We start from the raw sequence: 24,781 nt of genomic DNA on the forward strand, positions 1-24,781 counted from the left end.
ACGTATTTCCCTATGGCCATAAAAACCGTCGCATCAACTCATTTATCGTCATGTATTCAAATTTTCAGAAGAATGATCGGATATTTGTGAGGAAAACGATCCGCAACATAAAACTTGTAAATTCTGGTTAAATTTTCGTTAATTATACAAACAATATTTCTTATTATTACTATGTGTTATTTTCTTCTTCTTCCTCTAGTAAACGCTCTTGTAATATATTTGCTTTGTCTATTGCCCATGCATCTTTGAAACATTCATATTTCACTATTTCTTCGAATGTTGGCCTTTTCGATGGATCCTTATTGAGTGTTCCTTCCAAAAGAAGCTTCAAAGAAGGATCAAGCTGAACATCATCTCCAAACTCAAGTTCTTCCTTTTCTAATAATTGTGTGACTATGATAATTGTGTTTGCAAGTGTTATTCCCTGCGCTTTCTGTAGGTTAAATGGTAAATAACCAAAGATTGCAAAATATAATGAAACTCCATATGACCATACATCTGTTTGTTTTGGGTAAAAAGGGTTTCCACTGCACTCCTCTGGTGAGAGGAATGCTGGAGAACCTTTTGTGTCACAAAGCATCTGATCTGCAGATTGGAGTTCATAAGAATCTGATAAATCTGAAATAACAAAATACTCTTCAGTAAAGCTTAATATGTTATCTGGTTTTACATCGCGATGGACAATGTTGTTTGCATGAAGTACTCTAAGTGCTTCTGCAACTTGATGGAAACAAATAAGAATTGATTCATATGATATTGTTTTGTTTATAATTTGTGATTGAAGTGTTCCATTTTGTGCATACGGCATGATTATTATATAAGAATTTGGCATATCAATAACTTCAATTATTGAGAGAATATACCTATGTGGAACTTTGGATAGAACATCAATTTGTCTGTTGATTGCCATATATAACGGTTCTTCTCCAAAAGATTGTCTGTATAATTGAGGTGTATTATAAACCTTAGCAGCGAAATGATCTTTTGTATTTTGATTTTCTACTACGTAAACATGACTCATTGCTCCTTTTCCAATTTCTTTTAGGAATTTATATTCAAGGACACATGAATTTTCGAGATCTGTTTCAACATTTGGAGTTGATCCTTGAACCAAAATTTCTTGATAAAGAAGTTCGTTATTTTTTTTGGTATCCTTTGTTTCAATGTCTATATCATCTAACCATGAAGAACAGCAGCCCATTTCCGAATTTCGTTCCCGTAATAAAATACGTTAAAATCATTTCACTTATTTTCGCCAAACGATTAATCGGTTGATCTAAACAAAATATTTCATTTCATATATAATTATTCGGAAATTTTCTTTTTTATTGTTCCTTTATATATAAAAATCATTTCCCTTTTATGTTATTTACTAATTAAGCAGCGCTGCTTTTTATGCATTAGTTGTGTTATAATATTAAAATATTTAATCAAAATGAGTAACTTCGAGGAAGAGATTGAAATTCAGAAGCAGTAATTTCACGAAACATGGGTTCATTCGGTTTTGTATTTCGGATTGGTGTTGATTTTTTAATTGGCATTGGAGATGAAATTAGTGTAACTTGTTTTTCTACTTGCGAATTCCGAGGGTATGTTATTTCATTGTTAGGAGCGAGTGAAATAGGCATTCCGCATAAGACTCCATATTTTTTCAATTCGTCATGCATAAGTTATACATTTTACGGTCATTGTTTTACACATTTTCATTTTGATTTAAGTGAATTCATTTCATTGTTTATTGCTTATTCATTGATTTTCCAGCCTTTAAAACCTCATCCACCAAAAGTAATTGTGTTGCGACAAGAGGAGCCGATTGTATTTGATTCTTCTTCACGCAGTAATTGTCCCAAATTCCTTTCGTCTTCGGGTCCATCATTTCACCATTATCGATATCGATTCCGACGATTTGTTTTTTGTCTGCTGCGTTTTGTAGCGCAACTATTACATCGACAGCGTCGTGTCCTGCGTTGTGCGCGATGACACGAGGGATTTCAAGAACAGCCTCAGCGAATGCTTCGACGCCGAGCCTCTTCTTTCCGTCGACGTTCTTCTTGTACTCGTGCAAGTGCGCGGAGAGTGCCGCTTCGAATGCACCGGCTCCGACAATGACTGCCTCATCTGCGATCGCATTGTTGACAGCTCGAAGTCCGTCACGGATTGCGTCCTGCATTTGTTTGATGGTGTGGCTGTTCGGGCCTTTGATTAAGATGGAAACGGACTTTGGATTCTTCAGATCTTCAACAAATGTAAAATGATCTTCGCCTAAAATAGTCTCCCAGACATGCCCGGCCCATCCAAGGCAGTCCTTGGTGAGGTTCTCGACACTGTTTGTTTCGATGGTGCCACATGCTTCATGTAATCGTTCCATATTGCGACGTTTGGCACGACGTAATGCGGAAATTCCGGCTCTGTAAAACATTTCTAATGAAGGTGGGTCGATGCCTTTCATGTTAATGACAAGGAAATCTTCGCCATTCTTGCATACCTCATTCTTTAAGTCAATGATGGCTTGAACCTTCTTGTCTACAAATGAACGCTCGGCTTTGACAAGCTTTTCGCGATTGACCGCGTTGGTTGCATTAAGAGATGTGTTAACTTCGGTATTTTCAAATTCTAGTGAGACATTAAGCGCTAAGATATAACAGTTGTGAAGGTTGCGCTTCATTAATGGATGACGAAGTCCATGATCTAATACTAAGCCTTTGACTAATTGTGTATCATTTGCTAATTTGGTAAGCATGGAAAGTTGCTCAACCATAAGAAGATCGGCCGGTCCTTTCTCTGGTTTGATTGTTAAGACAGCGTCAGTAACAATCTCCGCTAATTGATTAACTAAATCTTGTGGAAGTTTGGTGCCAATCGAGGTGCGAGCAACTTCAAGAAGAACATCACGATTGTTTTGGTCAATTTTAGTTTTGAATGAATCAAGGAATCGTAATGCTTCTTCACGAGCTTCTTCAAGACCATTTGTTAATACACGTGGATGAACACCTTCGGCAAGACGACGCTCACAGTTCTTAAGAATACCATCAATTAAAACTATAGTGGATGTAGTACCATCACCAGTATTATCATCTTGGGCAACAGCTGCTCGTGCTATAAGCATAGCTGTTGGGTGGATGATGGTGAGGTTCTTGAGAAGAACATTGCCATCTTTTGTAAGTTGGATATCACCTGCACCGCCAACAAGCATCTTTAATGTGCCTGCTGGACCAAGATTAGTTTTCAGTATATCTGCTAAGCTGTGAGAAGCGTTTAAGTTCATGGTCAGTGCTTGATCACGTCTGTAGAGTTCAGCTTGTTGGTTAAGCTGGGAAACAGCTGCCATTGTTCAGTAAAGTGGCCGAAGAGACCGTTTATGATGTTCACTTTTCATTTAACATCTTACTTTTTCAATGCTTAACAAGACCCAAAATTTTGCTTGAACAAAGAGAAAAATCTTTCATTTGTGGCATATCCAAAAATATTTGTATCAAAATTCTTTTTGATTTTATTGGCTAAAACTGTGTTCATTAATAATCTCGGCTAATTTGCTGTTGTAACTTTGTTCTTATATGAATTTTGAAAACACATTATAAAAGAATATTTATACTGGTAAAAATTAATATTATCAAAATTTATTTCTCTTACATGTTGGGAATAATTATTTTACCAGATCCTTTGTTGAAAGTGTTTTGTAGAATGAATATTCAATAGGTGATAACTCTGTACGAGATCAGTATATCAACGATATTAATTGAAGCAAAAATATCCTAACAAAATTCATATGAACATTATTTCAAGAAATGTGTTAAATTATTGGATTCAAGTTCATTTTTCTTCAAATAATGATTTTTATTGACCACTGAAGAACAGATTATTTTCAGATCTTAAAAGAACCACTTAAAATTTTGTTAGAAAAAATAATTACTTGTAATATTGATGCCCATTAGAATTCCCTTTTGTTCAATAAAGAATTTAATAAATGAATATCTTTCACAAAGTGTTGGCTCATTCAAATTTATCTGCATGAAACAAGTTCAAAAGGAGATGTATCAATACTTATTTTAAATTAAGTATTCACCAAACAATAAATTATTAAGTACTATATCTATAGTAATGATTATCATATCAATGCAATTTACCCTATGTATCCTATTCAACAGCTGTATGTCGTTTCATACCCAAACCACCCCAATTTGCCGACAAACTTACACAATATGTAGAGTCTTGGGAAAAACCCTGTCTAATTCATTAAATAAATATTAATTGTTTAGGTGTAACCTAATTGTTTGGGAAGAGATGGGCGAGGGTGGGTAGCTCTGTATTATCCTCCGATGTTCGAGTTATTATTTTGTAATGAGTTTTTAAATTAATTTTCAAACCTAGTTTTCGTATTCAGAATAAATTTTATTCCCACATATCAATTTATTTTAAAATAATCAATTCTATTATTTATTGATTAAGGTTCGTTCTTCTTCTCATATATTGATCATTCAATAATACTTGATTAAATGATTCCCAATTTTATTTTTGTTGCAAGACTCATATCAATTTGATACATGTATCTATATGCATATTGTTTTCCACTAAAGGTTTCATTCCTGCAGCCATAAAAGATTTTATTACTTGATAGTGTACTGTTGATTGTCTCCATGAATTTGCTTTTGGTCCTTTTGATATTTTAGGTAATGTCTTCTGACTAATGATGGATCAGTGTTAAATATGTTCCCAACAATCGTAAATTTCTTGGGATTATCTTCAATTTCTTTACTAATAATCCAAATTTGTTCACGTAATTTAGCATTTTTAAAATCTTCACTGTCGATAATGTCACAACCATTTAAGCCAACATCTTTAATATCTAGTAGCTTTAATTCGTCTGGGTTTTTTGCGGGAGAAAGTTGACATCGAGGGTTTTTTTGCTTCATCAATAAAAAATATTTTTGAATCAACTCATAGAATATTTTGAATCCCACATTTTTAACAGAAAATATAAATGAATAGTTTATTCTAACTTTTTCGTGCAAAGACAAGGTTTTCCCTGTGCTCTAGTTATTTTGAAATATCAAATTATTAAAATAAATTTTAAATAAAACAAATAAATATTTTTATTATTAATATCAATTCCTTCTTGTTCAAGAAGTAATTTAACTATTTCTATATGACCTTTTGAAGATGCCCAAATAAGTGCTGTATTAAATAATTTAAATAATTTCCAAATATTATTTTGAAATAAAAAATTATTTAAATAAATTTTAAATAAAATAAATGTATATTTTTGGCATTAATATCAATTCCTTCTTGTTCAAGAAGTAATTTAACTATTTCTGTATGACCTTTTTCAGAAGCAATCATAAGTGCTGTTTTAAATAATTTATATAAATTCCAAATATTATTTTGAAATATTAAATTTTTAAAATAAGTATCAAATAAAATAAAGAGATATCTCCTGCATTAACATTAATTCCTTTTTGCCCCAAAATAAATTTAAATAGTTCAATATTTCCTAAAACTGAGGAGAAAGATAAAATATCATTTGGAATTTGAATGTCTTTGAGGAAATGTTTGAAAAGATATATATTTCCAATTTCTACAGTTTTATTAATAATTGCATTATTAATATGCATTCCTTCTTTTTGTAAAAATATTAAAATTTCATAATTATTGTATAAAATGCATTTCACTCCCAAATTTTCGAAGAAAGAGTTTTCAGATTCTTTATAATCATCATAAAAATCATCAGAATATGAATCATAGCTAGATGAATATTGATCTTGATTTTCTTTAATTTTATTCTCATAAATGTATTTAAAAATATTATTTTTATGGAACATAATCGCTGTTTCAAGAGTATCCTCAAAAGATGAATGATTTTGTTCACATAAATGAATGATTTCTTCATTCCCACCTGCAACTGCATATTTACCTGTGTTTTCTACATTTGCACCATTCATAAGTAAATATTTAAAGCATTTAATTGATCCAAAAAATGCTGCATAATCAATTAATGTAACATTTCTTTGATTAACAAATGAACATATTTCATAAAGTGATGGTTCAATTATTTGGTTAAAATCAAAATTTGTTTCTGATGATATTTCTTGAAGTTTTTCGATTTCATCATTTCGAATTATTTGTGCAATTTCTTTCCGATTAACTCCTTCTTTAATATATTGTTTATGAAGTTCCCAATTATCCTTTGATAGTTCTTCGTAGTTTTTTCTAAAATTTTTTTCAAAAGGATCACCATATTTTACTATGTTTTTACTTTCTGTTTTATAATGTGCAAAATAATTTGTATAAATGTTTTTAGTAATATTTGAATCAATTAAATTTCGTTCAATCATTTTACAAATCAAATAATATGATTCTTGTGTATTAATATTACTTATATAATTACAGAATATTTTAACAATTTTAGGAGTGTTTTGATTAATTTCTTCTTCTTTTATCTGAATTGTTTCTAAATAATTTAAATACAAATCATTTATATCTTTTCTTGAATAGAATGCAGAATAAATTAATTCACTAATAATTAAATTAAATGAATATGGTTAATTTAAATCAAATAATTTCTTTGTTTGATCAATGGAAAAATCAAAATTTTCTTTTGTTAAACCAAAAATGATTTGCTCAAGGTTAGAAAGCATTTCGATGTAGATAGATTGACTTTTAATTTCTTCATTATTTATAATATAATTTGACATTATAAATGGGATTGAGATGTTCTAAAATGGTTATAGTTATAATGAGGTCAAAATGTCAAAACCGATGAAATTTAACACCAACTTAGAAAGTGACAAATCATGATGATTTATGTGTCTAACTCGTAGTAGGTTCAGATTTAATCTCTCCAACTTTGCATATCTCAGTTAAGATACAAGTTCTACCTAATACAAAATTTTAATTTTCTTTTTTCTTCAAAATTATGAAATTATTCTCAAGATCTAACTAAACTTTGATACAAGCTTCACCACGCCAAATATGTAAATGTATTATAAATGAAATTACTCAATTTTTAATGAAAAATATTATTACTTCTGCAGATCAAAAATAAACGGCTTTTTCTGGTGAAAAGTGTCATTTTTTGATAAGATATTGAATTTGTTTTTCAACTTGATGAATTCATTTGATATCAAATTTGTTCCATTAAATAACCATTTTGTACTAATAAAAATTTCTCTATAATTATTTAGTGTACAATATACTAAATTAGTACTGTTTATATCTTTTCTTTTCAAATATAATTTAACACCAAATCCTGCTAACATTTTAACTCGTTCAATATTATTATTATTAACTGAGTTATATAAATCTATTAAATCTTCAGTATCAGATTTTCTGGATAAAATTTCTTGATAAATTGGATTATCTTTGCAAGGATAATTATTGGCATTTTTAAGTGATGTCCGTACTAAAATATGAAATTTTACATATTTTGGATTAGTATTCCCATAATATTTATTATGAATTACATCTTGCATCCAATAAACTCCTTTTGAATTTGGAATAAATATATTAAAATTATTTTCAATAATTTTTTTTATCATTTCAGGTTTGTAATTCTTTGAAAAAATATCTAATATTGTTCTTCCGTCTTTAGTAGGAACTTGTATATCTTACCCATTTTCAATAAATACATGAAAATCATAGCTTTTCTCAATTAAATGAAATGGAAGGAGTCCATTAGAATCATAACATGAAAGATTTGCCCTATATTTTTTAATAAGAAGCTCAATAACTTGTATGCTTGAGCTTTGGGCAGCTATATGTAATAAGCTTTTTCCGTTATCTTTTAATTCTAATACCAAGGGCATATTATATATCAAATATTCAATTATATCAGTTTGAGAATTTTCAACTGCTGTAAATATTGTTTGCTCTTTATAATTCTTAGGTGTAACTGGGTGATCAAATTTAATATCAAGTGCTCGGATTTTATTGAAACTTTCTGAAAAATTACGTAAATTTTCTGGGGTATTTAAACGATCAAAAAAACCATGATTAAAAATTATTTTTTGCTGTGGTGAGTGAATGACATACATATGTTGGTACTTCAGAAGCTTGTCTCATACGAAGACTTGTAACTTCTGGACTTGTAAAATTAATTGGTTCAGGTGTAAATCCTGTTCCTTTTATTTCATTGCTATTAAATATACTATAATAAAGTTCAGAATCAACAATTGGCGATAAATATGTTGAATCATCTATTTGAACACGCATCGCTGATAACACGATTTGGACTTTGTTCTTTGCATCACTTGATGATTTTGCATTTCGAATAATCCCTAAGATGATTGAAGCTGCTTCAGGTTTTGTTATATACCCAACATCTCGATTGAAACCAGCAATGATATAAATATTAACTTTTTTATAAAAATTGTCATTGCAAAAGAAAAAATAGGCAGATCTTAACATTATATAATATTCTATAGAATCCGTACCAAAACAATGCATACTAAACCTTCTAAACCATTCATATACTTTTGGTGTTTGGGTATTATATTTATTAAAGGGTGCTGTTGGATTTTGACCCATATTTATGAAATAACTTTACAATCTTAACTAAATTCTGTTTGTTCGCAATTTCCAAAGGTGTAGTTTTAAAAACGATGAATAAACTCCAAAAACATCATATGAATTTTATATTTAATTTTTGTAATAATTGATTCTTTCGTTAGTAGTAACTTGACAACTTCGATTAAATTCACTTCTACATGTGTAAAGGTGACCAATTAGTACAAAATTGATTCCATCATCATAACATAAATTTACTTCGATTCAATTATCATTTAGTAAAATTTGAATAATTTCCAAATTTTCTTCTTCTGTTAATGTCGACCATTTTCAGCTGTTACATCACATTCATTATTATTTAAACCTTTATGTGCTAATAATAAAAATATCGAAACAATCCGTTCAGAAGTCAATTCTATATCTGCGTTTTATTTTAATGTCATAATCTTTCAAAAAAAATACAAAATTTTTTACAGAATGATTTTTAAATATATCAAATATATAAAAAGTTTTTTAAGCAATTTGACGAAAGGCATTAATATGAATATTTTCATTAATAATTCATAAAACATAATTTTGTTTCGATAGTTATATATAAAATTTTTGTTAGTACAAAATGGTTATTTAATGGAACAAATTTGATATCAAATGAATTCAATATCTTATACCTTTTTCACTTCATCTTGTCGTTTTTCAAAATCAATTTGTCATAAGTATAATATTTTATTATATTTTAATAAAAGCACATTTAAAACCCATTTTAAAATGAATAATGTGTAAAAAGGTATTTTTTTTAAATAATTGAAATTAATTATATTTATTTAACTCATCAAATTTTAAATTTTTTTTTAAAAATCGTGATATTATTTAACACATTGTGTACAATAAATGCTTCATAGAATTTTATGATTCCGATAGAATAATTACATTATATATACAAATTATAAAATAAAAATGAATTTGAACTTTTTTTAATTATAAATATTTCAAGCTTATGGGTCTTATTTCATCTGTTATCCGACTTTTTAATTTTGCTAAATCTTCAAAATTTGTTTTCATCAAAATTCAAAGAACTTTTAAATTATTCACTGATCAATTTATGGATACACTCAATTACCACACAATTTTCAATTTTTTGAGAATTGAACTGATTCCTTTCCAAAAGTTGATTTTCAACTCACCTCACATTCTATTCATATTACTTAAATATGAAACACTATTCGCCGAAGGAAAAGGACATTGATACTCTCCTCAATACAATGCTTTCAGGAGGAGATCCATACATACATAATTGTTGGAAAGGCATTAGGTATGTCGAAGAGAACACTTCAGCGCTACATGATCAAGATCTATGAAAACAATTTTATTGCTCGGGAGCCTTCAAAGAGGGGTGGTGCTCACAACATAAAGATTAACGATGAAATTGAAGATTGGATGATTCAATTTGTTGAAGAATACAGCTCAACCACTATTCAAATCATTAAAAGACAACATGTGCGCTGCCTTTCCGCAACAAGGTTTGGATAACATTTCTCTTACGAAGATTCACAATCACCTTGATGCCAAATTGCTTTCAAACAAAAAGCAGCGCTACATTGCTCCAGATGCTAATTCCGATGAAACACTTCGTTTGAGGGCGGAATACGTCAATGAACTTACAAACTTGGACGTGAATATACATCAAATTTATATCGATGAAACTAATTTCACCATAATGACCAGGAGGAATTATGGTAGATCAAAAGTTGGGACAAGAGCAGTTCAGCCTTCCGTAATCGATGGCTGCAAAAAAGTAAATATAATTGCAGCAGTGAGTCCAAGCTTTGGTTAAGTGTATCATGAAAGAACACTTGAAAACGTAACAAAAAATGTATTTGACCAATACATTAAGGACTTAATTGAAATTTCGAAAAGAGAACACTCAAATGAACGTTTTGTGTTCATCATGGACAATGCAAGAGTACATCAAAAAGATGAAGTAACCGCTCTTTGTACTGGTGAATATATTCGTTTCCTATTCCTTGCTCCTTACTCACCCTATCTGAATCCAATTGAAAGGTGTTTTAGCCAAATAAAAGCTCATGTAAAAGAATGGTTAGCACGAAACAATGATAGGTTAGTAGCAACAGGCGATCTAGCTTGGGGACAAAAAGGTGCAGCAAGATCTCATATTCTTGATGAAGCAATCCAATCTTCAATTGGAACAATTACCAAAGAAAATGTTCAAAAATATTTGAACTACTCACGCAAATACTATCAAAAGATATTTTTGATGGAACCAATTTTGGATGAATAAAGTTATTCATCGAGAAAAATTATTTTTTTGTTTTTTTTCAATATTTTTTCTATGTTTACAAATATTTTAATATTATGGCCAAAAAATATAATTAAATAAGATTTAATTATTTGCTCAAATCATAAAATTCCCCGAAGTATTCATTGTACACATAGTGTTGGATAATATTAAGATTTTTTATAAATTTAAAATTTGATGGAATAAATAATATAATCAAATGCACTTCTACCATGGTAATAATTTAATGTATGAAAAATTTTTAGGCAATCATAGTGCGCATCAACGATGAGCCCATCGACCAAAGCTAATACCATGCGTTCGACACCTTTAATGGCGATGTCCTGAACGTCCTCAGCTGCATGTCTTGCATCGAGAGCCTTATCATGTTGAGTAAGATCATCGATGATGAGTACTAGCTTATGAGCACTTCAGCGAAGCAAATCGCTACATTTGTCCTCGGCAAGTCTCCATGCTGTCAAAGCTAGAGCCAAAGCGCCCCGGAGATGTTCAAGATATTTGACAAGAGTGACTTCCAAAGAGACCAGAGAGTGAGAAACTTATTTGGTGACTTCCAATGGATGCCGTATGAGGACGTGATCGTCTCTTGTACGTCGAGCTTTCACAGTTCGTGGGTTTCGTGCAGAGGTCGGTCGCGTTCGGCGAGGTGTCGAACATCCTCCTCGACCTGCAGTCGATGAGAGGGTTCGGGGCATCATGGTCGGTGCTATAGTTCGTATTCGCGCTGATTGCATCATCAAAGGAGAAGAGAGCGCGTGCCGGTTCCGCGCTGCAGGAGTTCAGAAAGAGTGTGTGTCGGTGTGCGCTGCTGCTGGAGACGAGGAAGAAGGCGCCTAACGAGGTGATGTATATACTCGACAGGATAAACTTGCACTTGAGGACGAACTTCAATTGCTTGAAGGAGGAGAGTATGTAGTTTAAGACCGTGAGCGACCTAATGACGTTAATATTCCATATGTCGACAATGGAGCCAATAATAGCAAAGAAAAAATCAAGTTCACTATTACAAACGATCTTATTTAGGCACATTTTAATTTTTTGTGCAGATATTTCACATAGCATAACAGACGTTCTTTTAATTTTTTTTTGTTTGCCATTGGTTCCTATTCACTATTTAATTTAAAGTTTGCTTTTTAATTAAATATATTGATCCAAATTTAATTTTTAGATTCAAACTCAAATATTGAATATTTTATTGTACACAATGTGTTAAATAATATCACGATTTTTAAAAAAAAATTTAAAATTTGATGAGTTAAATAAATATAATTAATTTCAATTATTTAAAAAAAATACCTTTTTACACATTATTCATTTTAAAATGGGTTTTAAATGTGCTTTTATTAAAATATAATAAAATATTATACTTATGACAAATTGATTTTGAAAAACGACAAGATGAAGTGAAAAAGGTATAAGATATTGAATTCATTTGATATCAAATTTGTTCCATTAAATAACCATTTTGTACTAACAAAAAATTTTATATATAACTATCGAAACAAAATTATGTTTTATGAATTATTAATGAAAATATTCATATTAATGCCTTTCGTCAAATTGCTTAAAAAACTTTTTATATATTTGATATATTTAAAAATCATTCTGTAAAAAATTTTGTATTTTTTTTTGAAAGATTATGACATTAAAATAAAACGCAGATATAGAATTGACTTCTGAACGGATTGTTTCGATATTTTTATTATTAGCACATAAAGGTTTAAATAATAATGAATGTGATGTAACAGCTGAAAATGGTCGACATTAACAGAAGAAGAAAATTTGGAAATTATTCAAATTTACTAAATGATAATTGAATCGAAGTAAATTTATGTTATGATGATGGAATCAATTTTGTACTAATTGGTCACCTTTACACATGTAGAAGTGAATTTAATCGAAGTTGTCAAGTTACTACTAACGAAAGAATCAATTATTACAAAAATTAAATATAAAATTCATACAATAAACACACGGCCACAAAGAGTCTTTTTTCGATAGTAGTTATTGTGCGGTTGGCCATTTCCGATATTTTCTCTTCTTTTCATCTGGTCTATGATGCCGTTTACTTTTTCACAAATGTTGGGGAATTTAAGAGTGGTTCAGACTCTTGAAGATGTCCCTTCATAAAATTTGTAATTACTTTTTCGAGCATATACACTCAAAATATAAATAAAATTTTATAGTAAAAATTATTTGGCTAGATTCGGATTATTTGAGTATATGACTTTTATTTATATAAATTGAATATTTCGAAATTTGATCAAAAAATTATGAAATAATTTTTTGATTGTTTATACATATTAATATTATATAGCATAACATTGCTTAATCTATCATTGGGTTTTTTCTAGAAATATTATTGATTTTGAGAAAAAGTACATTTATTATGAAAATTTACATGCCAAAAGATCATCATAACTCTAGAAACTCACCCTTTTTTTCTCTTTAAAATTTTATATAAGCATTTATATATACTAAATTTAATTAATTTGAAATATTTAAAGATTTCTTTAGATTTCTTCTGCTGAATTTAGAGAAAAAGTAGTATTTTGCACGCCGGTTTAAAAACCGTAATCTCTTGAATAATACAAGGGTTAACTTTGTTAGGTTACTCAAAAGCGAATTCATAAAAACAGTGATCAGTCACAGAATTACTAATTTTGAAAATATTTCTTTTGTTCGTGATGGCTTCAAAAAGTGGATCTTTCACAATTAAATGAATAAACCTTTCAATTGAGTATAATAAACCATTTAAATTTCCATAAAAAGTGCCATCAAGATGGATACTAAAGATCCAACCTATCTTTTCAATCTCATATATGAGGAAGACATAAAATGAATCAATCTGGAAAAAAATATTGTGCTTGGACATTGAAAGAAGATAAAAAACTTAAAGATCTATACAGCAGCTTTAAGGGTGATCTCAATAAATAAATGAAATATTATCCTTATCGCTCTCCAGAGTCAAAAATGAACGTTAAGTAAAATTCTTAACTCTACTTCGCTATTTTTTTTGTGAGAATAATTGATCGGAATCACTCTGAAATTTACAGAAAAATATCGTCAACGATAGAAAGAGCGGTTGTAGGATGCCTGGGTACCCGAACTGAGAATATAAGCATATTCCGCTGAATTTTTTGCTTTTCATTAAGTTCTTATCATCAATTAAGTAAAAATCTGTTTTCGAATTGAGGAAATAATATACGGATCAAAATGTGTTTTTTTTAAAGTCCAATCTTAGTTATTCGTATAAAACCTATCGGTTAACCGACCAGACAACTCGTTCTTTATCAGAATTTTTGAAAGGTATTAGCGGTTTTAACTTTTTGATTCAAACTCATTGACGCGTCAAATGCTTTCTAAGAAAACTTTAGGTACAATTACCCAATTAATATCAATTCTTTTGGCACTACTCTGTATCATTGTATCCATTATCAGGATGTGTTTATATCCTTTTATTGTCATTATTATGCCATCGATATTTGTATTCATTATAGCCCTTCTTCTCCTTATTTCAGAACTATATGTCTTCACAATTTTCCGTTATTTTGGCTTGTTCTGCAAGATTTGGGGAAAGGCGATCATGTATTTCATAATTGGTGCTTTAATCTATATGAAGCCTGGATTTTGTATGCCTGTATCAATTGTTCTTTGGATTTTCACAGTGATTTATGTTGTTCTCAACTTTGTATTACCTGGAGCATCACTTCCATTTTTCCAAAGGAAGAGCCCACCAACGATTGGAACTACTAACAATGATTATTATGATACTGCTGAAGTTCTCATCTAAAAATTCATGCCATTTGTTTTTTATTTAGTGCTCTTCTCGAACGGTTTTATGTGTTTTGAATGGTTTATTTTGTACGAAAAAACGTTTTTTCGAACATTTTGCATGGAACAAACTCAACTTTTAAATGAACAAATAGATTCTTTGCTTAAATATGACTCACCTGTTTTGGTTGAGAACCTGAATTCTACAAAAAGGATTCCTCCGACAGGAGATATAAAAGAAATTAATATTAATACTAATTTTCTTGATAATTTTTTCACACCAAAAACATTTATAAAGGGATCACAAAAATTTGCACAACATGTAAGTACAATTCCTTCATCCAGAAATGACGTTTTAAAACTTGAAGAAGATCTTGATAATCTCCTCGTTACCAAAAGAGCTCAGAACAAAGGAATTTGTCCAGTTAGGTCACAAATTTATGAGGATTGTATGAACGAGATAATTCGACAAGTTTCCATTGAAATGCCAGAACGTGGTGAATTATTATTAGATATTCGTGATGAATTTAATAAAACAATCCAATCATACGAAAGAATGTATGAATCCTCAGTGTCACATGGGATAAGAAAAGCAATTCATAGAGAACAATACAAAAATGAATTAAAAAAAAGTAATGAACAACTCGAAAAAGAAATAGAAAATTTCGAAACAAAAATCAAAGAACTCCAAAACAAAATCGAAGAAACTGAGAAAAATGAAATGATTGAAGCGGAAGAAAAAGAAAGAGAGCACAGGGAAAAAGTGAATGAGCTTAAAGAAGAAAACACGAACTTAAGGAAAAAACTCGAGCAATTATATACACCGGATTTTGCAACATAATAATCTTTTTAAATGTGTTACTAATAAAATCTAATAACAAAATATTTCCAAAATTTTTACTTGTTTCTTAAAAGCTTTCTCACTTAAATATAAATGATAAGATTATTCACTTGTCACGAAGCACACACAAGCAAAATTTTGGGACTTAAGGAAAAGTGACAGGTGGGGTATCCTGCACATGTATTGATTTATAACTTTTGTTTTTTGACATCTGTTGGGGATTAACTTGGGCTTAAGAGCGAAGGTCTAATAATTTAGTATCTTTTGTTGCCACAAGTTTACTTCTTGAACGAGAAGGAATGAATGTTAATGCTGCAGGTATTTGTTTGTTTTATTTGTAATTTATTTTGATAATTTAATATTTATAAAAAATAATTGAAAATTATTTAAATTATTTGTAACAGCACTTATGTAGGCATTTGAAAAAGGTCATATAGAAATAGTCAAATTACTTCTTGAACAAGAAGGAATTGATATTACTGCTAAAGATATTTATTTGTTTTATTTGAGATTTATTTTAATAATATAATATTTCAAAATAATATTTGGATTTTATTTAAATTATTTGAAACAGCACTTATGATAGCACTTAAAAAAACCAACTAATGGAGATCGCACAAAAAAAACCCCTCAATTTTGCAAGTCAAATTTTCGCTCAAAATTTTCAATGCATACCGTCTTTTGGGGTGGGTGTGGCTATCGTTACTCTTTGAATATTCAAAAAGTCAAGTTTTCAAGTACTTTGAATGGGTGGCATTGTCCACCCCAGATAACACATGAGTGCTGAAAGAACTGCTGAAACAATCAAGGAAATTGTCACGCAAATGAAGAATGCATTCGGAAGTGACCATAATTTCAAAAGCAAAGAAGATAAAGAAAATTTCCAAGAACTGTATGATCAATGGAAGTCATTTTTCGACAGTGTTTCCAATGCACCAGATAAAAGACAAGTAATACTAGACTTCGCCGAAAGGGAAAAAAAGACCATGCGTGTTATTACTGAGTGTATTGTTGATCCTGCCAATGATATCTATGGAAAGAATGTTAATCTTCTTCTGAACGATGTTGTCAAAACCAAAAATATTGAGTTAATGGGCGTAGTAAGAAAATTAGGTTCATTCTCACCACTCACTAATAACAAAGAACCACCACCAATCAAAGAGACAATCCATGAATTCCGAGCACTTTCCAAAGATCTTGGCTTTCTTATGTTTGCTGTCAAAGCCAAAATGAAGAAAGTTACAGGTTCTTTTCTCAAACATGAACCATTATTTCAATTAGCATATCAACTCTTCAGACTTACCAAAGATTTCCAAGAACAAGTTGAGGAGCTCCGTGGTGGTTCACCCTCACAAATGCCACCTCGCATGCCCCAACCACAATTTTCTCAACCTCCACAAATGCAACCACAGATTCCTCCATCCCAACCAAAACAAGTTCCTCCGCCTCCACAGTTCTCCCGACCACAAGTTCCACCACAAATGCCACCGCGTGTTGGTCCACCTCGTGGCGCCGCTCCATTGCGTCCTATTGGTCCCGATCCCGAAGAAATACGACTCCAAGCTCTTGATAAGTATCGACTTAAGTGCAAAGAAGAGTTACGAAAGCGTATCCAAAAGGCGATTGCAGATGCTGCGATACCGCAGCCACCAGAAGGGTTTACTACAGATCTTAGTGGGCTCCAAGAGACATATAATAAGCTCGAAAAGGAAAGAGAAGAAGCCGAAAAATGCTGCGAGTTCATACGTAACCTTCCGGATGGTTATTCCGGCGATGGCTCTTCAGCCGAAGACTTAAAGGCGTCGATCCAAGGCATTAAGTCTGAGATCCAAGAGCTGGTAAATAGAGCGGAAAATGACGAGAAAAGCTTCAGACAAAAACACGAAATACAAATGAGGGCTGCAAAGACAATGGTCATGCATATGCCGAAGTTGACAAATTTCGTAAATGGAATCGCAAAGTATTACCAAATGGAAGACGCAGCACCCGAAATATTTGCAGAAGAAAACGTCGAAAATGTTTCCGATTTCCAAACTGTTAACCAAACTTATGACGCTTGCGGATGGGCACTTCATAATATTTATTCTGAAAAAGTAAACTGAATCAAATTTGTTAAATCTGATAACTAATTAAATGATCAAATTATGTTAATTAATGTCTTTTTCTGCAGAACGTGTTCAAGCAGAAGGTTTCACGATCAAAATTGTTATTAACATGTTGATGTATAGTAGCCATTTATTGAAGATAGGTACGATTTTTCTTTGTTTTTCAAAAATTTCTATTTTAATTTTAGTAAAATTCAATTTCATTTTGATCGTTAATTCGACGATAGTGTATTGAAATATTTCGATGCTTATTTTAAAGAAAATCATTATTTTTTATATAATAATAATAAAAAACACATTTCTTATTTGTTGATAGTATTTATGATATGTTTGCAAAAAAATGCATTGGTCAAGTTGTTGAGTTCGAATAATAATTAAAAAATTATCGGTAACTGGTTGGCACTTTTTATATTGTTATTCGGACAAAAAATCGCCAAACAAAATTGAATGAATTTTTTTCAGACATTAATGAGCTTTGAATGAAAACAATCAATGGAGTAGACATCACCCTGCCCGACCCATTTAAATCTTTAGCGACAGAATTCCACTTAAAACAAATCGAAACTAAATTTGATGGTGTTACTAATGGTTATGTTAAGTTTGATATTGACATTATCGGACCATTTGTTTTTTTTTCTCAACCTCGCACAAGAGGATATCTATTTACACTATTTGTTCCAAACTATACTCCGTATGATCCAGAACCACGTGGTGAGAAATTTGTCTTCCAAATTCAGTCAGTTCACAATTTAAAATATGTTGATTTTCTATTTAATGATTTACATTTAGCTCACAAGTTTTTTTGCTATTGGGGTGAATCATTAGGTGACATATCTTTATTTGTTTTACGTAATTATCAATATGAAGCATTAGTATCTGACAAAGACAAAATCGCAGCTTTGTTTGAAGGATGCAACAAGCTTGTCAATGTCATGCTCAATATCAATAATGTCAGTGGGATGCGTTTTCAAACACTTCGACTTGATACAGCAAATGTTGGCTTTGATACCATGTTATCGCCAATAGTTACAATCTCAACATGCACAGTACCGACTAGATGTCTCTCTTATCCACTCTCATGTTGTTTTTCAGTTCAAGCTAATTCCAGCAAATTTAATGTTCCTCCAAAAATTGTTTACTTTAAGTGTGAAAACGAAAACGTAATGGTCAAATGGGTCCTTAACCTCTTTGCGTGTGCCAATTTCCCTCAAACATCACAATCACCCAAAAAGTCATTATCATCACCAACTTCTCCAAAGCCATCGACAGATAACACGAACGAAACCACAAATAACATCGAAGTAGCTTCAATTCATGAACAACAAATCATCGAAGATGACGTATCCATTGTCGAAGACAACCAAACAGAAGAAGAAACGCCGATTATGATATCAGTCGAAGACATTTCGCACGAAGTTATCGAAAGCAATGACGATTCGTCAGTATCTTTGACGATTCCAGAGCTTTCGGATGCGCCAGTGGAACCTAACGAAGAATGGAAAGAAAACGAAGAAAATACTGAAGATAATTTGAGGGAGAGATTATCGGAACTGAATAATGAGAGATCGCATATGCATCATAGACTTGAATATGTCCCTCCATCTTTTGATTCTGTTAAGGAGCTTCTTAAGGTTACATCTGATTTTACTTATGATAAGAATCATACAAACAAATTACAACATTGCTTATCACTTTTTACTCCGGAAGAGTTATCGACCGATAAACTCTATAATAACCCTATTGAACAATTGAGTACTCCTGAAATTGCTGCAAATGTTGTGGATCATCGTTTGGCAAATTCAAAAATCGATTTTTCAAAATTGTTGGACTTTAGTTTCTTCCCTGATTTTGACCTGAGCCAATTTTGTGATGGTCCTGCAACACATCCATTCCTTGAAGAACTTACTCATTTAACAGATAGAATACACCACAGCATGACCGTGTACCATCAAAACGGGGACCCCCTAGGCGACCGTTTATGTATTTTAGTTTTGATTTTGCTAATGAATGGTTTATCTGTATCGGCCAAATCTTTAGTTCCAGCATTTAAAGAATTACATATTAAATATGCCGAATATAAACAAATGTGTCAACTAATGGCACAAGAAGTATATGTTGGATCACAAGGATCTATAGCGGCTTGTATGTTAATTAGCAAAAATCTTTTAATTCCATTTTTAAAGGAATTACTACTTAACCAAGAATGGCTATGCAAATACTATTATTCTAGTTCATTGATACGTTCATATGATACGATTTTAAAAACATTAGATTTATTAAGACCAATATTATCAGTTCATACTTTCAAAATAGCAACAAACGCTAATATCGCAGTAGCACAAGATGAAGTTGAACGATTTATTAACACTCCTGCATTTGCTTACAAAGAAGTAGATTTATTATTTATTTCTAATTACGATCCTGTAAAAGTAATTGAGCGACAATTTGATGTCTTCTTGAAAAAGGTATCATTGTTTCAAACTAATGCTGAACCCTGGAATGTCCTTATGGAGATATGTGCGAACCATTATAACTCACCATTGTGGGAACCGTTTAAAAATTCAATACTATCGGTTAACCGATACGCCACACAAAATAAAAAGTTGGAAACATGGATTGCTGAAGGTTTAAAAGGTAAGAAACTACATTTTTGGTTGATAATGATTATTGTAAACCAAAAAAATCTGAGAAATTATTATTTTCCAGAATCATCATTAATTGAATTACATAGAGCTTATTATTTATGTAGGTCTGTGTATCAATACATAAATGAACAATCGGTGTAAGAAAGGAAAAAATTGATTTTTGTTAAAAAATTTTTTTGTTGGATTTTTTGTACGTTTATATTTTCTTAAATAAATTTTTAATGGAAAATTCAGGCGAAAAAGAAATAAAAGATGATAATATTCAGGATTTCTCATCAAAAAATGATGATTCAAGTAACGCAGAAGATAGGATTAAAGTTTATTTAAGAATGCGTCCATTATTAGAAAATGAAACGCCAATTAATTTTTCAATTAGTGATAAAGTAATTACAATAAGACCTCCATCAACTCCAAATTCTTCTTATTTTTGCGTAGATAAATCATTTTCATTTCGTGAAATAATGGATGGACAAACATCGCAGCAAGAATGTTTTGAGATAGTTGCATTACCTTTGCTTACAGATTTCTTAAGAGGATGTGATGTTCTTATTTTTTGTTATGGTAATACAAATGCAGGTAAAACATATACTGTAAGTGGAACAACAGAAAATCCTGGAATTCTTAGACGTTCCATGGACTTTATAGTACCACGAATTATTTCTTCTAAAAGTAAGCATAAAGCCAACCTTTATGCATCCTTTGTGGAAGTTTACAATGAACGAATAAATGACCTTTTAAATCCAAACAATCAAAATCTTAAACTTGGAATTAATTATCAATCAGATGTTGAAATCAAAGGCGTTACAGAACTTCCTGTTAATACAATGGATGATATTACAACCTTTATCCAAAAAGGTGAAAATGTTCGACATTTTGGATTTACTGAATTAAATAACAAAAGTTCTCGATCACATTCAATTTTTCGCCTTAAACTTGTTTATAAAAAACGAATTTCATGGCTTTCAATTGTAGATTTAGCAGGATCCGAACGCTTATCAGTAATAAATTCAACAGTTACCTCATTTAAAGAAGCATGTAACATAAATAAATCAATGCTTTCATTAGGTAAATGTATTCGTTCCTTAAAAGAACAAAGTTTATCAAAAAACAAGAAAAACCAAATTCCTTATCGAGAATCTAAATTAACACATTTATTTAAGACCTTCTTTGAACCTATTAATCGACCATCTAAAGCTGTAATGATTATAAATGTTTCGCCTGCATTAATACAAATAGAAGATACAATATTTTCACTTACATTTGCTGCAGAAGCTTCGCAATGTGTGATTAGACAAGTATCTAGGCCTGATGGTGATATACTTGATTCAGATGATTGTGATGATATATTATGTAATGAAGAAATAGAGACTAAACAACAAATAGAAACTAGAATTAAAGCTGAACTGAAAAAAGAAATGGATGCATTCATATTAAAGAAAGAAGAAGAATTCCAAAAACAAATGGAAAGAATGAATGCAACTTGTCAAGGTATATTTTTAAACAGATTCGAATCATCAACATTAAAACAACAAAGTCAACAAGCTTGGATTCAAGATTGCTTGGTAAAATTAGAAGAATATGATGAAGAAATTGATTATTTGTTAAAGAAAAATCAAGAAATAGAAAAACATAAAAATTATATGAAAGCTGAACTAAGACAAACATTAAATTGGCTAAAATCAGCTAAAGAAACAAATGTTGCAATACTTAACCAAAACAAGAAAATGAAGGAAAAGGCTCAAGTAATGCGGAAAAAGTCTTCTTTCATGTCTTTAAATAAGGAATATAGTTCACCACTTAAAAAAGAAAATCAAACACCAAATCGCTAGCTAATTGGATTTTTAATAAAACATTTATATTTAAGAAATATTTTTATTTTATTTTTGAGCTTTAATATTTAACACCCTCATATTATCTTTTAAAGGATATGAAGTTAACATTGTACATTATATTCAGTAGGAACAATTATTTTAATTTGATTTGGAAAGAATCAGATATAAAATTCGACTGCCTTGAAAAACCTGTAGACCGACAACAAAATTTTAGATAAATCATAAATTTTTATATAATTTGTTAGCAAATAAAAATTTTAACATATATTCATTCCCAAAAATATGAATTCATTTCTCGTATTTATATAAGAAAAAAAATTTTTCGTGTTAACATTCTCCCTAGTGAGTGAAAAATAGGAATAAAAAAAAATAAATTAAATCGAAAAAAAAATTATTAAATACATTGTCTATGAATGCTGCTGCAGTGTAGACATGGGTTATAATAAGGTGTCAGTATACAGGTTTTTCACTGCAGTTATCTAATAAAAACATGCCAAAGGAAAAAGTTTGACAACAACAATAACAGCAATTAATACTGTACATTGTTGTTGATAACATTTATGCGCACACTAAAATCGGATGTAATAATATTTTACATATTAAAATCAATTTATTTAATATATCATTTATCATTTAGTATGCTGTCGTTATGCTGGCTCTTCAAGTGCATTACTTTTATCATTCCGACATCCAGCGGACTCGGCTCCACTGTTCTGTCCGCTGCCGACGAAACGATTTCCTCGATCAGCGCCGCGAACAATTCCTGTTGTGATATCACGTCGTTAAATGCGTAATAAATGTAATATCCGTCGACTTGAATTTGGTTGAAGCCATCAGATGTGAAACACATCAGTCGAATTAACTCCATAAATGTCTTCATGGAATACATAACTATCGCCTCCACGATTTGCTGTACATCGAATTGAAGTTCCCGTGAAAGTTTCAATCGATTTACAGATGTAAACAATCTATCTATCTGATGTATACCTTCTTCTCTTATACCGAAGAACGTTGGAGTAGTTACGTTAGAGTAAAATGATGAAGATTTTAGTATTGCATTTGATTTCCTTAAGTTAACGTCAATGTTATTAATATCATTAGAATTGTTATTTTTAGTTAAATCAAACAAGTCATTAATTTCCTTTGTAAGGTCATTAATTTTGTTAATGAATTCTTTTATAAATGTTGATTCCTTTGTCGGTTTTTCATCGATATAATTCCATTTGATGCCATAGAAACCGTTTATTATTATTTTGTCGGTTTCTTTACGACAGTTGTTAACGTATTTATGCAAACAGACATTGGCAATATTCTTACAGTCGATGATTAACCGCTCTTGTAAACTACGCAAAGGCGATTCGGTTTCTATTGTTGACAACTGCTCAAAAATTTCAGGAATTTCTTTCTCGATGAAGGAAAATGATATCATTGCAAGGATTAAAAGTTTGGATGGATCTGCTTTTTTAAATTCATCGAATAGTTTTTCAATCATTAATGAAAATTGTTGTACTAGGAAATGTAATGATTCTTGATGTTCCATCATTGCCAATATTTGATGTTCATTAATTAATTGATGTGTCGAAGTCGAAAAGTATGTTGTTAAATTGGTATATAATTCTTTGCCGTTATTGACATTAATTATTTTTAGTAATTCATTAAAGACATTCATTGTCCGTGCTTCCGTATATTTCTGTAATAGCTTATGTAAGTATTTTGAGATTTGTTGTTCATTAGAAATAGTTTTCATTAAATCAATAAACAATGATATGTAAGACGCAATTTTCTTGCAATCTAAAGTAAATAAACTTTCGCATGGAGTTAGCTGGATGATTCGCTCAAAAGAATTGTTCATAAAATCACTTAAAATGCCTTTTAACTTCGCAGGCCCATCAAAGTTCGACGATAATGGCATTAAACGGTCGTTGTACTGTTGCACAAATTGTGAAGCATCATCAATTACAATGCTCTTAAGGGTGGATAGGGCAGAAAATGGTTCTTCAGGAATCGTTTCATATTCTAATGTATTATCAATAATTAAAAATCGATGATGAGCGAGTTGACTACAAACTATACTTAGCGGCGTCCCAAGCTTTACAAGTAATATTGCATATGTAATAGAATCGGTTACTGATACATCTGTATTTAACATTTGCCCTCGAACTCGTGCTTTAACTTCGTCCATTATACTGATACACTCTTCGTGGATCCGTTGGAATGAAGGAAAGTGTTGTTGTGTAGATAATATACGCTCAACTTTACACCATATATTAACTGCATCGGAATATTGATCATTTTTAAGATAGCTACGAAGTCGTGCAGGCAGCTTGGATATAAATTCAACTCGTTCAAGAAGACGTGAAATACCTACTAATCTTTGGATTTTTTGTCGATTAGATTCTAAATCTGCACTAATTTGATCATTATGTTGAGCTACTCCTGTAAGACTTGATTTGAGTCGATCCATTTGTTCTGTTAATGTAACAATATGACCACTTAAAGAATGTACTGTATCTGAGGCACCTAAAAATTTGGAATAATTGTCATAAACAAGTGTCTGTAAATCATTATCAAATGCTCTGATGTCAGTAACAAGAGAATTTTCTCTGGCTAATAACTGAGTTAATGTATCATTTTTAACCTTGTCTTCAAAAAAAGCTTTAGCATCAAAATTTGGAGAATCAATGTCTTTAGCTTCTTGTTCTTTGTTTGGCTGATCTAATCCATAATGTTGTCGAAGAAGTTTATCTGCTGAAGACATTATGAATTGACTC

The 24,781-nt window shown here is 30.8% G+C and overlaps 8 protein-coding genes across 8 annotated transcripts; 5 read left to right on the forward strand and 3 right to left on the reverse strand.

Moving 5' to 3' along the window:
* Positions 1-169: 169 nt before the first annotated feature.
* Positions 170-1,201, reverse strand: GO595_000526 (CAMK family protein kinase; the record flags this gene model as incomplete). Its single annotated transcript, XM_067918476.1, has 1 exon — positions 170-1,201. The coding sequence occupies one exon, from the start codon at positions 1,199-1,201 to the stop codon at positions 170-172; it is 1,032 nt and encodes a 343-aa protein (XP_067779306.1).
* A 534-nt stretch (positions 1,202-1,735) lies between these two features.
* On the reverse strand, positions 1,736-3,328 carry GO595_000527 (T-complex protein 1 subunit zeta 1; the record flags this gene model as incomplete). The annotated part of the gene is made up of 1 exon (XM_067918487.1): positions 1,736-3,328. One exon carries the CDS (start codon positions 3,326-3,328, stop codon positions 1,736-1,738), a length of 1,593 nt encoding a protein of 530 aa, XP_067779307.1.
* A 6,663-nt stretch (positions 3,329-9,991) lies between these two features.
* Positions 9,992-10,330, forward strand: GO595_000528 (uncharacterized protein; the record flags this gene model as incomplete). The annotated part of the gene is made up of 1 exon (XM_067918498.1): positions 9,992-10,330. One exon carries the CDS (start codon positions 9,992-9,994, stop codon positions 10,328-10,330), a length of 339 nt encoding a protein of 112 aa, XP_067779308.1.
* Positions 10,331-11,298: 968 nt separating this feature from the next.
* GO595_000529 (uncharacterized protein) lies at positions 11,299-11,650 on the forward strand (the record flags this gene model as incomplete). The annotated part of the gene is made up of 2 exons (XM_067918509.1): positions 11,299-11,401; positions 11,460-11,650. The coding sequence occupies 2 exons, from the start codon at positions 11,299-11,301 to the stop codon at positions 11,648-11,650; spliced, it is 294 nt and encodes a 97-aa protein (XP_067779309.1).
* Positions 11,651-15,038: 3,388 nt separating this feature from the next.
* GO595_000530 (inner dynein arm light chain, axonemal) lies at positions 15,039-15,428 on the forward strand (the record flags this gene model as incomplete). The annotated part of the gene is made up of 1 exon (XM_067918521.1): positions 15,039-15,428. The coding sequence occupies one exon, from the start codon at positions 15,039-15,041 to the stop codon at positions 15,426-15,428; it is 390 nt and encodes a 129-aa protein (XP_067779310.1).
* A 776-nt stretch (positions 15,429-16,204) lies between these two features.
* Positions 16,205-17,530, forward strand: GO595_000531 (uncharacterized protein; the record flags this gene model as incomplete). The annotated part of the gene is made up of 1 exon (XM_067918532.1): positions 16,205-17,530. One exon carries the CDS (start codon positions 16,205-16,207, stop codon positions 17,528-17,530), a length of 1,326 nt encoding a protein of 441 aa, XP_067779311.1.
* Positions 17,531-18,012: 482 nt separating this feature from the next.
* GO595_000532 (Kinesin motor domain containing protein) lies at positions 18,013-22,007 on the forward strand (the record flags this gene model as incomplete). Its single annotated transcript, XM_067918543.1, has 2 exons — positions 18,013-19,475; positions 20,555-22,007. The coding sequence occupies 2 exons, from the start codon at positions 18,013-18,015 to the stop codon at positions 22,005-22,007; spliced, it is 2,916 nt and encodes a 971-aa protein (XP_067779312.1).
* A 625-nt stretch (positions 22,008-22,632) lies between these two features.
* GO595_000533 (vacuolar protein sorting-associated protein 51-like) lies at positions 22,633-24,768 on the reverse strand (the record flags this gene model as incomplete). Its single annotated transcript, XM_067918554.1, has 1 exon — positions 22,633-24,768. The coding sequence occupies one exon, from the start codon at positions 24,766-24,768 to the stop codon at positions 22,633-22,635; it is 2,136 nt and encodes a 711-aa protein (XP_067779313.1).
* Between the last annotated feature and the right edge of the window lie 13 nt (positions 24,769-24,781).

Source organism: Histomonas meleagridis, assembly GCF_020186115.1.
Source record: "Histomonas meleagridis strain 2922-C6/04-10x chromosome Unknown contig_104, whole genome shotgun sequence".
Classification (NCBI taxonomy): Eukaryota; Parabasalia; order Tritrichomonadida; family Dientamoebidae; genus Histomonas; species Histomonas meleagridis.